We start from the raw sequence: 10,914 nt of genomic DNA, 5'->3' as shown, positions 1-10,914 counted from the left end.
CAACTCGGAACGTGGCGTTGATGTAGCTGCTGTGTCTGCTTGGAGGGTGTCCTGCCCACATCCTTGACCTTTCATGCCTCCTCTGTACAAGCTGCTCTAGAGTTTCCCTGATGCAATGGCAAAGTTACATTGTGCGATTTGTACCATATTTTGGGCCCTCCAGCACAGTGTCTATTTTGGGATCCTGCTCCCCTGGCAGTGGTGGGGAAGATTGTGTCTTGCAGCAAGAAAGAGCCAGAACCATTTTCAGTTCCAGAAGGAAAGGTGGGATGCAAATCTAGCAAGCGTAGTGAAAGAAACAGCAATGACTTTGGATTTTTAAAAAACGTAACATTCCACGTGAAACCAAATCCGGAGAAGGAAATTATCCTGCTGGGTGGGATAACTGGATGGTGGAAGCCGGAGGAGCCTGCAGAAAAAACGGGGCCGTTTGGGGCCCAAGAAGGCATGGGAACCTGACGGCCAGTTTGGTGAAGCGGTTCAGGTGCTGGACTAGAAACCGAGAGACTGAGTTCTGCCCCCCCCCCCACATACACATACAGAGGCCGGCAGGGGGAGGACTTTGGGGCTGCCACTCTCAGCCCGATCCACCGCGTAGGGTGGGGGTGGGGGAATAGGAGGAAGAAGCAGTATGTACCGTGCTTTGAAAAATAAGGCGGGTTATAAATTAAATAAATAGAATGGTGACTGCAGGTAGACACCACGGGAGCGACTGACTTGGTTGAATTGGTGTAGGAGAGGTTCTGAAGGTGGGACTGCAGCTTTCAGCGGGGTGGGGGGAGTGGGCCCGGGAGCGTCCGCACCGCCCCCTTCCCCGTCCTGCACTCCGGCCAGCAGCTGGACATCCGCCTGTTCTCAGCCTCCCCGGCCCGGAGACCTCGCAGCCGCCCACCTGCGCAGCCCGCGACTTCATTCCTTCATTTTTCAGATTTTCAGGACAGCGTACAAAATGCCACAATCAGCTGCTGTAAAGCAACCCTGAAACGTCCGGAAAAACCGGTCCCGCGGGAACCAGGCCGTCGCGCGAGGGCCCAGCCCCCGGGCCACGTGACGGCCGCCTGCCCCGCCCCTCGAGCCGAGCCGCACGGCAACGGCGCTCCCGGGAGCAGAGTCCGGTTCCTAGGGGGCTCCCGGCTCCGGCCGCAGCCTCGGTCCGGCCGAAGAAGCGGCGGGGGGCGCGCTCAAGCTCCTCGGCCCGCCGTTTCCCTTGCGGCCCCCGCGGGTCCTCATGTCCCGCGCCCCCCAGCCCCTCGGGGCCGTCTTCCCGCCGCTCTCCGCCCGGGGCGCCCCGCGGAAAGGGCCGCCGGGTCATGGGGCCTCGCCGGCGGCGTCCGCCGACCCTGGTAAGTCAAGGGGGAAGCGGGAGGGCGGCGCTTCGTTCCCCGCTGGTCCCCGCGCCCGACCGGGACCGGCCGGCCGAAGCGCGGCGGGGTGGTGGGGCTGGACGGGGCGGTTCTTCGGCTCCCGGCATAGAAAGAGCCTGGGGGCGGGTCTCCCCTCACGTCGTCTTGGGCGTCCGCCGGGAGGAAGCGGGCTGGGGCCTGCCCTCTGCTGGGGCTCCCCGCCCCACTGTTCCCCCCTGCAAGACTTTCCCTGCAACCCCCGCCAGGAAGGAAACGGCTCCTGGTCCAGGGAGGCCTTCGAGGCTGAAGGGCAGGGCGGGGGGGGGGGGGCAGCGAGGAGGTGCTTTCACCAGCTTCTCCCCGAGTCTTTAATGGCAGCAGCCCAGGTCCCCCTATCGCCTTTGGGCAGCCCTTGTGCGGTGGGCAGGGGGTGAGAAACCTCGGGGGCCCTCTCATAAGGGGCTGAGAGCACCCCTTGTATCCCTGCAGGGTCAGGCTTGTGGAAAAGGATCACCAGGCCCTTCCCCAAAGTAGAAGAGCCTTTGCCCTCCCATGTCTGTTCCAGCCGGTCCCGCCTGGTTCTGGCCCACCCTGGCAGCGCAGCTCAGGAGGACAAGGAGGAGGAGGACCTGCCTGGAGGCCTGGCCCACTTGGCCCAAGTGGACAAGGCGTACCTGGGCATGAGCTGCTGCCTGTGCACGCCAGCCCTCTTCTGGGGCCTTGTGCGTCCAGTGGCCCCAGATCCAGCCCGAGGGGCTTTCTCCTACTGGGCAGGGTGGAATGGCGTGGCCCGTCAGCACCACACACTGCACGGCCTGCTGCGACACCAGCATTGCTTGCGCCTGGCTCGCCACTACAGCTGCCGCCTTAAAGCAGCTTCTGACTTTGTGTGCCGCTTGATGGCAGCTGAGTGCTGCCTTTTGCTGCCAATCGGTGGGCAGACTGCTGGTGGGGGCCGCCTGCTGAAGGAACTCTGCCAGGAGCTGGTGGTCCACACCTCTCACTGGGACCGCCTGCAGTGCCACATGCGCAGGGACCCCTGGCTGGGACCTCTGCTCCTTCGGCAGCCTGAGGCGGCACAGTGCATGAAGCAGTCCTTTTTCCTGCTGGCCCTGCATGCGCTTCGCCTGCTGGAGAGCTGCCTGGTGGCCTTGTTGCAAAACTGGGCCTGTGGCCCCCCTGCCTTTCTCTCAGAGGTGTTCCAGGGACTGGAGAGCTACAACCAGGGGCTGAGTGAGTGGACACTGCACGGGGCCGAGCTGGAGCCCAGGGCGCTGGGACAGCAAGGGCTGCAGCGGGCACGTGCCTTCTCTGTGGAGAGGGTGCTGGCCATCCTGGCAGCCGAAAGAGGACGCCTGGCGGGTGAGAGACTGTCGCTGCTCCTCCCTGGGCAGCAGGTGTGGACCAGTGATCTGGAGCCAACGGCTGATGGTCCGTCCGGGGCAGGCGACAGCCTCCCCGCGCACCTGCAGGCTTTGTGCCAAGAGGAGGAAGTGGCGGTCACGGTGCTGCTGCGAGAACTGCTGGCGTCTGCTGGCGGCCTGGGACATCACCTCCTGCAGCGGCCCAAGCAGGAGAAGCCCCCAGGGCCTCCTGATGCAGCACAGGGCCCAGGCCCTACCCCGCTGCCCAGCTGGAAGTCTCCGGACTGGCAGGATGCCTCCTTGGCTGAGGCGGCTGCACTTCTCTACGCTGAGTACCGGCCCTTCTTCTGGAGAGCTGCATCAACCTCTTTGGTGCGCCAGCTGGAGCTCTGTTCGCCCCTGGCCCAGTTTCAGGAGGGGGCTGGGGCTGCCCTGGGCCGGCGGTTGACCCACGCCCTGGAAGATGGTAAGCTGGTGACAGGCAGGATGAGGAAGCCCTTCCCCAAGCAGGTGGCTGGCCAGGTTCTGCGTGGTTGCAGGCAGCTCCGGCTGGTCCCCACAGGGCATCAGGTTCAGTGGGAACTTGAGGCGAGGCTGGCGTGCCCTCTGTCTTCCTTGGCCCTGGGCTCTGCCTGCCAGAGGGGCTGCTCAGGCCAGACAAATGCTCACAGCAGAAGGTCAGAATGCCTTGTCCGGATTAAGGCGACCCGAGAAGTTCAGCGAGAGCAGCAGCGGCTGCCTCTCCCAGTGTCTCTTGCCAGGGAAATATTCTGTGGGATTCATTCTCCTCAGTGGACTTTGGTCTTGCTCAGGGGGCAGCATGCGACATTCAGGGTGGTCCCCAGCAAAAAATGTTGCCATCTCACCCTGAGCGAATGCTGCTGCTCGCGATGGGACTTATTCTTGGCCTTGTCCCTTGACTGGGGTTTTTCCATTTGGGGCGTGGTGGGGTCACTTCCAGGAACATTCTCTGCTTGGAGTGCCTGCTTTGTTCTCGTGTGTCTGAGGCAGCTTTGCAACCGGGAGCAGTGATGGCATTGTGCGTCGTGACATCAACCTGGCCCCTTTTGTGTGTGCTTCGTGACGTTGCACGCAATTATGTACAGGGTGGAGTTTGCATAGCTATACGCTTTCATCGCTTTGATGAACCTCTGGATCTTGCAATTGCTTCTTGGTGGACCCCCTCAACCTCCTGCCTCAACCTCCCAGATGCCAGAGGAGGACTTCTCTGGAGTCCCCAACCCCAGGAGAGGGGACCCACTTACCCACCCGCTCGCTCTCAGACACCCGCCCACTCTCAGACACCCGCCCGCCTGCTCTCAGAGACTCTGCCTGCCCCCTTGAAGCTCTGGCTTCTATCACCTTTTCCAGGGAGAGCAAAGGGTCTGCCTGCCTGCCAGGCTGAAACCACCACAAACACCCATTTCTGCTTCCAGCTTGCCTGCCTCCAGTGGCTGCGGAGGAACTGAAGGACGTGGCCCTTTGTCTGCTTAAGCGTGATGCCCTCTGGCAATGGGACCCAGGTAGGGCCCCCATTGCAGCCTTGCTGGGCCAGGGAGTCAGGAGGGGAGCTGTGGGTAGCCTGGCATTGTGATGGCTCAGGAGGGGCTAATTCCCACCCTGTTCGTGAGCTGCCGGGGTTTCTGCTGCAGAGAATATTCAGGGGGCACCACAACTGTATTCTGATCCCTCTTTGCCCAGGATTCTGCCGCGCCCTGGGCACCAGCCTTGTGGACAAATGCTTGCCCAAGCCCACCACTGTGGCCTGCAGCCAGACGGGGCGGTGTTTGCAGAGCCTCTTCCTGCTCCTGGCCTCCAGGATGAGATGCCTGGATGCCCAGCCCTTCCACAGTGACCCAGGTGGGTCCTTCAGCTGGCTCTATACCCCAGTACTGGGGAGAGGGGGCAAGCAGGGAGGGCTCCTTACCACACTGCTGTGCTGGCTGAGCTGGTTTCTCTTCTCGCAGGGGGTCGCCTTGCACCTGCCAGCCTCCACCAGCAGCTGCTCTCCCTGGTGGTAGCTACCAGCCATGCCTCTTCCTACTGGGCCATGAGCAAGGCCTACCAGTACTTGGCTTCCTGGTCCCTCAGCCAGTTTCTTCTTGTGACACAAGGAGATTTGCAGGTGAGCAGCTGAACCCAACCTGAGTCCTCCCGACCCTGGGCTGACAGAAGAAGGCACCAGTTTTCCTTGGTTGCGTTGCATCCAGTTGAACCTGGAGGAAATGCCTTCTAGAGCTCCAAGATACGGGTTGCTGAGGAGAGCCCTGACCTGGGAACCCTGAAGGCCACCCCCTGTTGTAGTCCACAAGGACAGAAACTTTTTCTTGCAGCTGCTGAAGACTGAAGCAAGGAAGATGTTGGTGCTGGTGAGCACGGCCTTCCTGGGGGACAGGTGGAAGCAGAGCCCCTTGGCCTCTCATTGGGAGCGGGAGCTGAGCCTGCAAGTCCACTCAGCAGCTACCAGCATCCAAGTAAGCCCAGGGCTCTTGAGAGCTGAAGTGAGCAGCCTGTGGTGCACAAGAGTTGCTGGACTCCAACTATTGTTGGCCAAGTCATCTGAGGCTGATGAGAAGTTGAGTCTAGCGATGTCAGGAGATGTTGCCACAGGCTTCCCACCCCCTGTTGTGCAGGAACCTTGGTCCTAGCAGACCCATAAGAATGCCCAAAGGTCAGCTCTTTATTCCTGGCACGTTCTCTACAGTGTCTGGTGAGTGTAGATATCTCCCACGTTTCCTTTTAAGAAGAACACTTTCCGATTTGCCCCTTCAGTGTCCTGTTTAGCATCCACTACCATGCTTGTCCCTTTCTCTACTGCGTTGGTGGTCCTGTCTTGACATTTATTTCTAGGCTTTTCCAGCCCTCCCCCTTTTTCTCTAGTTCAGTGTCCTCTTGATGGAATTGATGAGGCACCTGCAGAACGTGTGCCTTTATGAGAAGTAGCCATCTAGACTCCTTCTGTTGGGCAGCATGGTCCACGGCCAAGGAACACAAACCTGTCTCAGTGGCACCATCTAGGTAGCCAGCTGGTCACTTTCCACATCCTCCTATCTCTTTACTCCATGACCCTCAAGTGGAAGAATCGACAAAAACATCAGTGGCTTTCCCAGGTTCTCCCCCTTCCTGTCCTAGGCCTGATAGTCTCTGGAGAGCCATTCAGTGTCTTACAACAGCATTGTCCTCTCCCACATGGATTGTTAGGAAGAGTCGGGGGTGGCTGGGTTTAAAGGGGCAGCCCCTTCTTCCTGGGTCATTCTTGAGCTTCTGTGATCCATCGGGGCACAAGGGTCTCCTGCCCTGTGAAGCTGGGCTTGTCCCTGGCTGTGGACAGTCTTCAAGAGTGAGAGCCAGCTACCAGCCGCTGACCTTGGTCCTCTTGCGCCTCCAGGCACAGGCTCCCGCTTCTCCTCCTCTTACGGTGCTCTGCCATTGGTTTCCCTCCCAAGGAGCCTGCCTTTTCCTGCCCGAGTTTCTCAGCCTCCCCAGGTGTCTCTCGGGGGGGCTCCCCCTTGAGCCCTTTTGTGGCCAAATAGCGCTTCCAGCAGTTGCAGTTTGGGGTGTCTCCAGACAGGAGAACGCGCGTAGTATGTGCTTTGGAGATCACCGTGAGGCTTTCTTCTCCGTCCACATGGGCTGAGGTCTCGCCTGCTCCCGTTTCCCGGACTTCCCCACTTGCTCTGGCCCCGAGCTCCTGGGTGACCCTTTGCTGGGAGAACTCTGGCTTGGAACGCCTGAGGAGGGTCAGGCAAAGACACTGGGTCAGAGAAAGGCAATAAGGAAATGCAAAGGACTAGAAGCCAGATCTGGGGTTGGGAAGAGCAGGGCGTGCCAAAGCGCTCTTCAGACACCGGAGAAGAGGCCATGGAAACGGCTCACAATTGTTGTCAGCCACCCCAGAGAGCAGGATACGGAAGTGTGGATTTATTTACAGTATTTAGTTTATATTTCTCACTTTCTACACTTTCCCCCCTCCCTTTTCCCCCCAACTACCCTGTGAGGTGGATTGGGTTGAGAGGGAGGGACTGGCCCAAAGTCACCCAGCTGGCCTGACCTCGCCGTCTCCCGGCTGCACCAAACTGCAGGCTGCAGGAAGGGCAATTCCAACCGAATGTCACAAAAAAAGTCCCGATCCGAGCGGTCTGACAGCTTGAGGAGGTGGGCTCTCTTGACTGGCGGGCTCAGGCAGAGACTGGATGGCTTGAACCTCTTTTCTGCGCTGGGCAAAGGGTGACTCTGAAGACCTCGGTGACTTCTTGGGCATGGAGGAGGATGAAGTAGATGAAAGAGAGCCCCAGGCCCCACAGCAGTCCCTTTTTGTTCCTGACATGGGACTTGGGGGTAGGCTGGGTCAGGGGCATCAGGCAGTCCTGGGTTGCACATGCCCACCCTTTCTCACCCACAGCTTTTTGCAAACGACGTGTTGGAGTTGTTTTCTTTGGACTGCAGACAAGTGTCAGCGGGGGTCTTCAGACAGTCTATGCCACTTGGCAAATACTGGCGTCTCGCCCTCCAAGCAGGTGGGAGCTGTGTTCCCTTTGCAAGGCTGTAACGGTGGCTAGTTCAGGCCAGCCAAACCCCCATTCCTCAGACCAGCAGGATGCTTTGCACATCTTTGCATGTGTAGTGGTATGTGGCAGATTCGCACACTGTCCCAAGGGAGCCTGGGGGAAGAGGGTGGTGGAGGCAGGGTGGTGAAGAGGGACAGCAGCAGTCGCCAGCCTCTGGCTTCCTTGCTCTGACTGCCCCTGCCCCCTCCTGGCCTTGCCCCTGCAGAGGCGCCCTCCGCTCCCAGCGAGTATGCCCAGGCTGCAGCCCAAACCATCCTGGCTCCAGTCTTGCAGGGCCTCCAGTGGCTATCCCGTGATGCCCAGGCACTAGTCCTCAGCCAGGTCACAACTGCTTTCTTGGACGTCTGGATGGATCATATACTGGCCCAGAAAATCAAGTTCAGGTGAGTTGGCCCGGGGGAGCGGGCTGTGGCCGGGCTGGTCCAGCAGACAGGCTCCCCTGTCCAACTGATCCTTTCAGCCTCCAGGGAGCCCTGCAGTTGAAGCGGGACTTCGACGTGGTACGGGATGTGGTGCAATTGGACGATTACGAACTGTCTGCAGAGATGAAGCAGCTGGTTTTCTCTCTCCGGGCCTTCCAGCAAGTGGACAATGCCATCGCGTGCCTCGTACAGCAGCCCAGCAAAGCAGCCTTGCCCTTGCACCGCTGGGATGCCCTACACAAGTGCTGTGAGTGCACCTGGGGGTGGGAGGCAGAGCCGGCAGGAGGATGGGTACCCATCCTCTCATCCGTACAGCCCTGCGGAAGGGGGGTGGTCAGTGGCAAGAGCGTCTTCTCGTTGCGTGGTGTTCTCAGGGCCGGGGTTTGGAGCCTTGGGCCAGGGAAGGGTCCCAGCCCAGAGGATGTGCCTGGCACGCCAAGGCCTCAAATGGCTGGGAAAGAGCCGCCTTCAGGGCAGGCCAGGGGGCCTGGTGCTTCCACTCTAATGGGTGGGAATCCTTCACGCGCCCATGACTCCATGCTGCCCAGGGGTCCTGACGCCTCAGCCGCACTGTGGCTGGCTCTCCTGCTTGGTGGCCTTTGCCTGCTTTCTCTGAGCTGAGTCCCTTTCCTCCTCCTCCCCACTCCACAGGCCCCCGTGACGGGATGCGGTCATGGGACGGCAGCCCAGGCAGCTTGAGCAGCCTGGAGCACCTGGAAGGGCTGCCCGTCCATGCCCGAGCTGCGCCAGAGAGTTGGGCAGCTGACTTGCTGAGCCATGCACCCGGGGGGGCCAGCAGCTCCGAGACCTACCTCAGCCTGGCCCAGCAGGAGTGGCTGGCGCTGCGGCTGCACGGGGGCCGCCGCTGGAGGATGCCTGCCTTCTCCTGCATGAACAAACCTTCAGAGCCTTGAGCAGCCTTGGATCCAGCTGTGGCTTCGGCACCGGGACTCTGCATGCCGTGCATGAAGCAGTCCTCAGGGCCTCTGCTCTGCTGGAGCCTTTCCAGCAGGAGCCAGAGGTGTGGAGAGGAACCCAGCCCTTCCCATGGAGGCCTTTCTCGCCCTGGGGCAGCCCACCTGGTTCCCTTCTCTGCCTGTACTTTCTGCAACGTGGTAATCGGCAACCCCTGATTTTGGAATAGGAATAAATCCGCAAGAACAAGCCTTGTGCTCCAACCCCAGGGCCTTAGAGCCCTCCTCCTGGGGGTGGGCATTTGGCAGATTGAGGGAGGCTGCAGCTGGACCTTGGCACAGGTTGGGGCAACTGGACTGGCTCCAAACTTTCTGCTCGAAAGAGCAAGGAGCCGGTGAAGGGCTCGGTCCTGCAGGAACCCCCTCCCTGTTAGCTCCGCTGCCAGCATCCCTTAGGGGGCATCTGGGGCACTAATAAACTCAGTTGGGGTGTTTCTTGGGGCGTTTGGGAGGGGGAGGAGGCCTGTTCCAGGTGATGCGAAAACATAGCCACCTCAATGGCCTCCCCTGCCTGCCATTGCAGGAAAGGCACAGATCTTATGGCCTCTTAATGTGCAGCTTGTTGGCCCTGGCTGTGCCTTTTATGAGGCCTCACTTCCTCCCCCCAGGCTTGACTGGCAGAAGGCGGTGCCCTGTAGGTTCAGTATCCTTTTCCCCTCTGACCCATCTGCGTATGACCATGGGGGGTGTCGTTCTAGACATCCAACCTCTGTGCCTTAACAAAAGTTGTTATCTCTCGACACAATAAAGCTCTTGTGGGTTGCTGCAACAGCTTTTTTGAAGCTTTTGGTGGTTCATCTGGACACTGACATGGGGCTGCCAAAGGAGGTGGATCAGGCCAGGGGCCGGTCCAGGCAGGTGTCCGATTGCCAATGGGCCTTTGAGAAGCCCCTTCTTGGCCTGATGGCCTCTGGAGGCTGGTTGTGAACGATATACTTGGAGGTTTGGGCTAGGCAGAAGTGGATTACTGATCTTCACATCTATTTCCTCTTGTGTGAAAAACAAATGGCTAAAATGAAAGAAATAAAGGCTATTATATACCTCGCAGCTCCCAAGGTGGTTTGTTCTACAGGTAGCATCTCTTTCTCGAGGGAGAACCTGCCCCCCCCATTTCCAGTTAAAAAGGGTCTGACCAGGACTGTTGTTAACACACAGCAACCCCAGAATGTTGTCGCACACAAGGACCTTGGGGGCTGGGCTATGGCAGGCAGACTCCTCAGCTGTGCAATGCCGCAGATCAACCTCTCTGGGCAAGGCTGCGCTGTTCATACAATGTGCTTAACCAGGTCAGTCAGTCAAAGAGATTCACTCTGTTATGTGATGCTTGCTGGTGTCATCCTTGGTTTGTTTTTCCTGGCTGACTTTGCTGTGTGAACTCAGCCTCTGGTTAGTTTAGGGTTTGGCACAGTATGTGGACCCAGAACATGGGTTAATTTGCTAAGTATGGTCTGCAAATGCAGCCAAATTCAATCTCTGAGTTTCGACCTCCCAAGAGTTCCTAAATACTGTTTATGCAAGAGGTGATCCTGCGAGAAGCACAAGCACTGAGCGCAACAGGCTGTCCCTTTCAGCCCATGTGATGCCACCCTGGCCTGTGTACCCTGCAAAGGCCAAGGGCTCCAGAGTTGCTGTTCTTGACCAGCCCAACCGTGGAGCACCGGGCTTCCTGATTTTAAGGGGAACAAAATATCCGGCCAAACACATACTTTGAATCTGAAGAGAAAAAGGGTTTTACATTCTGAGCAATGATAAGTAGAATTCTGTGTCAGGAGCAGTTGATGGGCATGGTCTCTAAGGAAGCAGATCAGGTAATTTCCAGGATGAGTTGTGTACCTGTGTCCCACCTGGCTCCTCAGAAGTCAGGATGAAGTGAGGAGATGGATTCAGATGATTGACACCACTCTGTGGGTGGGGTCCTGCCTTCCATCTTGAAAGGGTGGGGGCCACCTTCTGAAAAAGTTCATCCAAAATCCAGCAATTCTTGGCAACTTTTGCCAAAGTTCCCTTTTGGGAATGGTGGAGCTCCCACTACAGACTGCCCTAGAGAAGTGTTTTGGTCAGGTTCAGACCTAGCATGGGACAGAAACTGCATTAGAGTCGCTCTTGGATGGTCTGTATCTGGCAATGTTGCAAATAAAAACATTTAGCTGGTTCTGGTATGCTGTGGTTTTCTCTAGTCCTGAAAGCCTTCATGTACCCAGAGCTCACAGAAAGTGATCTGGGAAATTACAGACCAGTCATCA

The 10,914-nt window shown here is 58.6% G+C and overlaps 1 protein-coding gene across 2 annotated transcripts; it reads left to right on the top strand.

The window, feature by feature from the left end:
* The first annotated feature begins 1,098 nt into the window (after window positions 1-1,098).
* Window positions 1,099-9,636, top strand: CCDC142 (coiled-coil domain containing 142). 2 transcript variants are annotated; one of them, XM_063309842.1, is made up of 10 exons: window positions 1,099-1,343; window positions 1,833-3,173; window positions 4,144-4,230; window positions 4,409-4,567; window positions 4,675-4,832; window positions 5,041-5,181; window positions 7,110-7,224; window positions 7,541-7,658; window positions 7,736-7,944; window positions 8,349-9,636. In XM_063309842.1, the coding sequence occupies exons 1-10, from the start codon at window positions 1,229-1,231 to the stop codon at window positions 8,609-8,611; spliced, it is 2,706 nt and encodes a 901-aa protein (XP_063165912.1). In that variant the 5' UTR covers window positions 1,099-1,228; the 3' UTR covers window positions 8,612-9,636. The 2 variants fall into 2 exon arrangements, with proteins under 2 accessions (XP_063165912.1, XP_063165911.1); XM_063309841.1 differs by having other exon boundaries at window positions 7,481-7,658.
* Window positions 9,637-10,914: the final 1,278 nt, after the last annotated feature.

The sequence above is a fragment of the Candoia aspera genome, chromosome 8 (assembly GCF_035149785.1).
Source record: "Candoia aspera isolate rCanAsp1 chromosome 8, rCanAsp1.hap2, whole genome shotgun sequence".
NCBI classification, from domain to species: domain Eukaryota; kingdom Metazoa; phylum Chordata; class Lepidosauria; order Squamata; family Boidae; genus Candoia; species Candoia aspera.
This window is presented reverse-complemented; position numbering and strand designations above follow the sequence as displayed.

Bases quoted from the DNA above. Each gene is read 5' to 3' on its own strand.
- CCDC142 (XM_063309841.1), top strand. From the start codon at position 1,229: ATGTCCCGCGCCCCCCAGCCCCTCGGGGCCGTCTTCCCGCCGCTCTCC. The intron at 1,344-1,832 runs GTAAGTCAAGGG...GTATCCCTGCAG, and splicing joins GGCGGCGTCCGCCGACCCTG to GGTCAGGCTTGTGGAAAAGG. The intron at 7,225-7,480 runs GTGGGAGCTGTG...TTGCCCCTGCAG, and splicing joins GCGTCTCGCCCTCCAAGCAG to AGGCGCCCTCCGCTCCCAGC.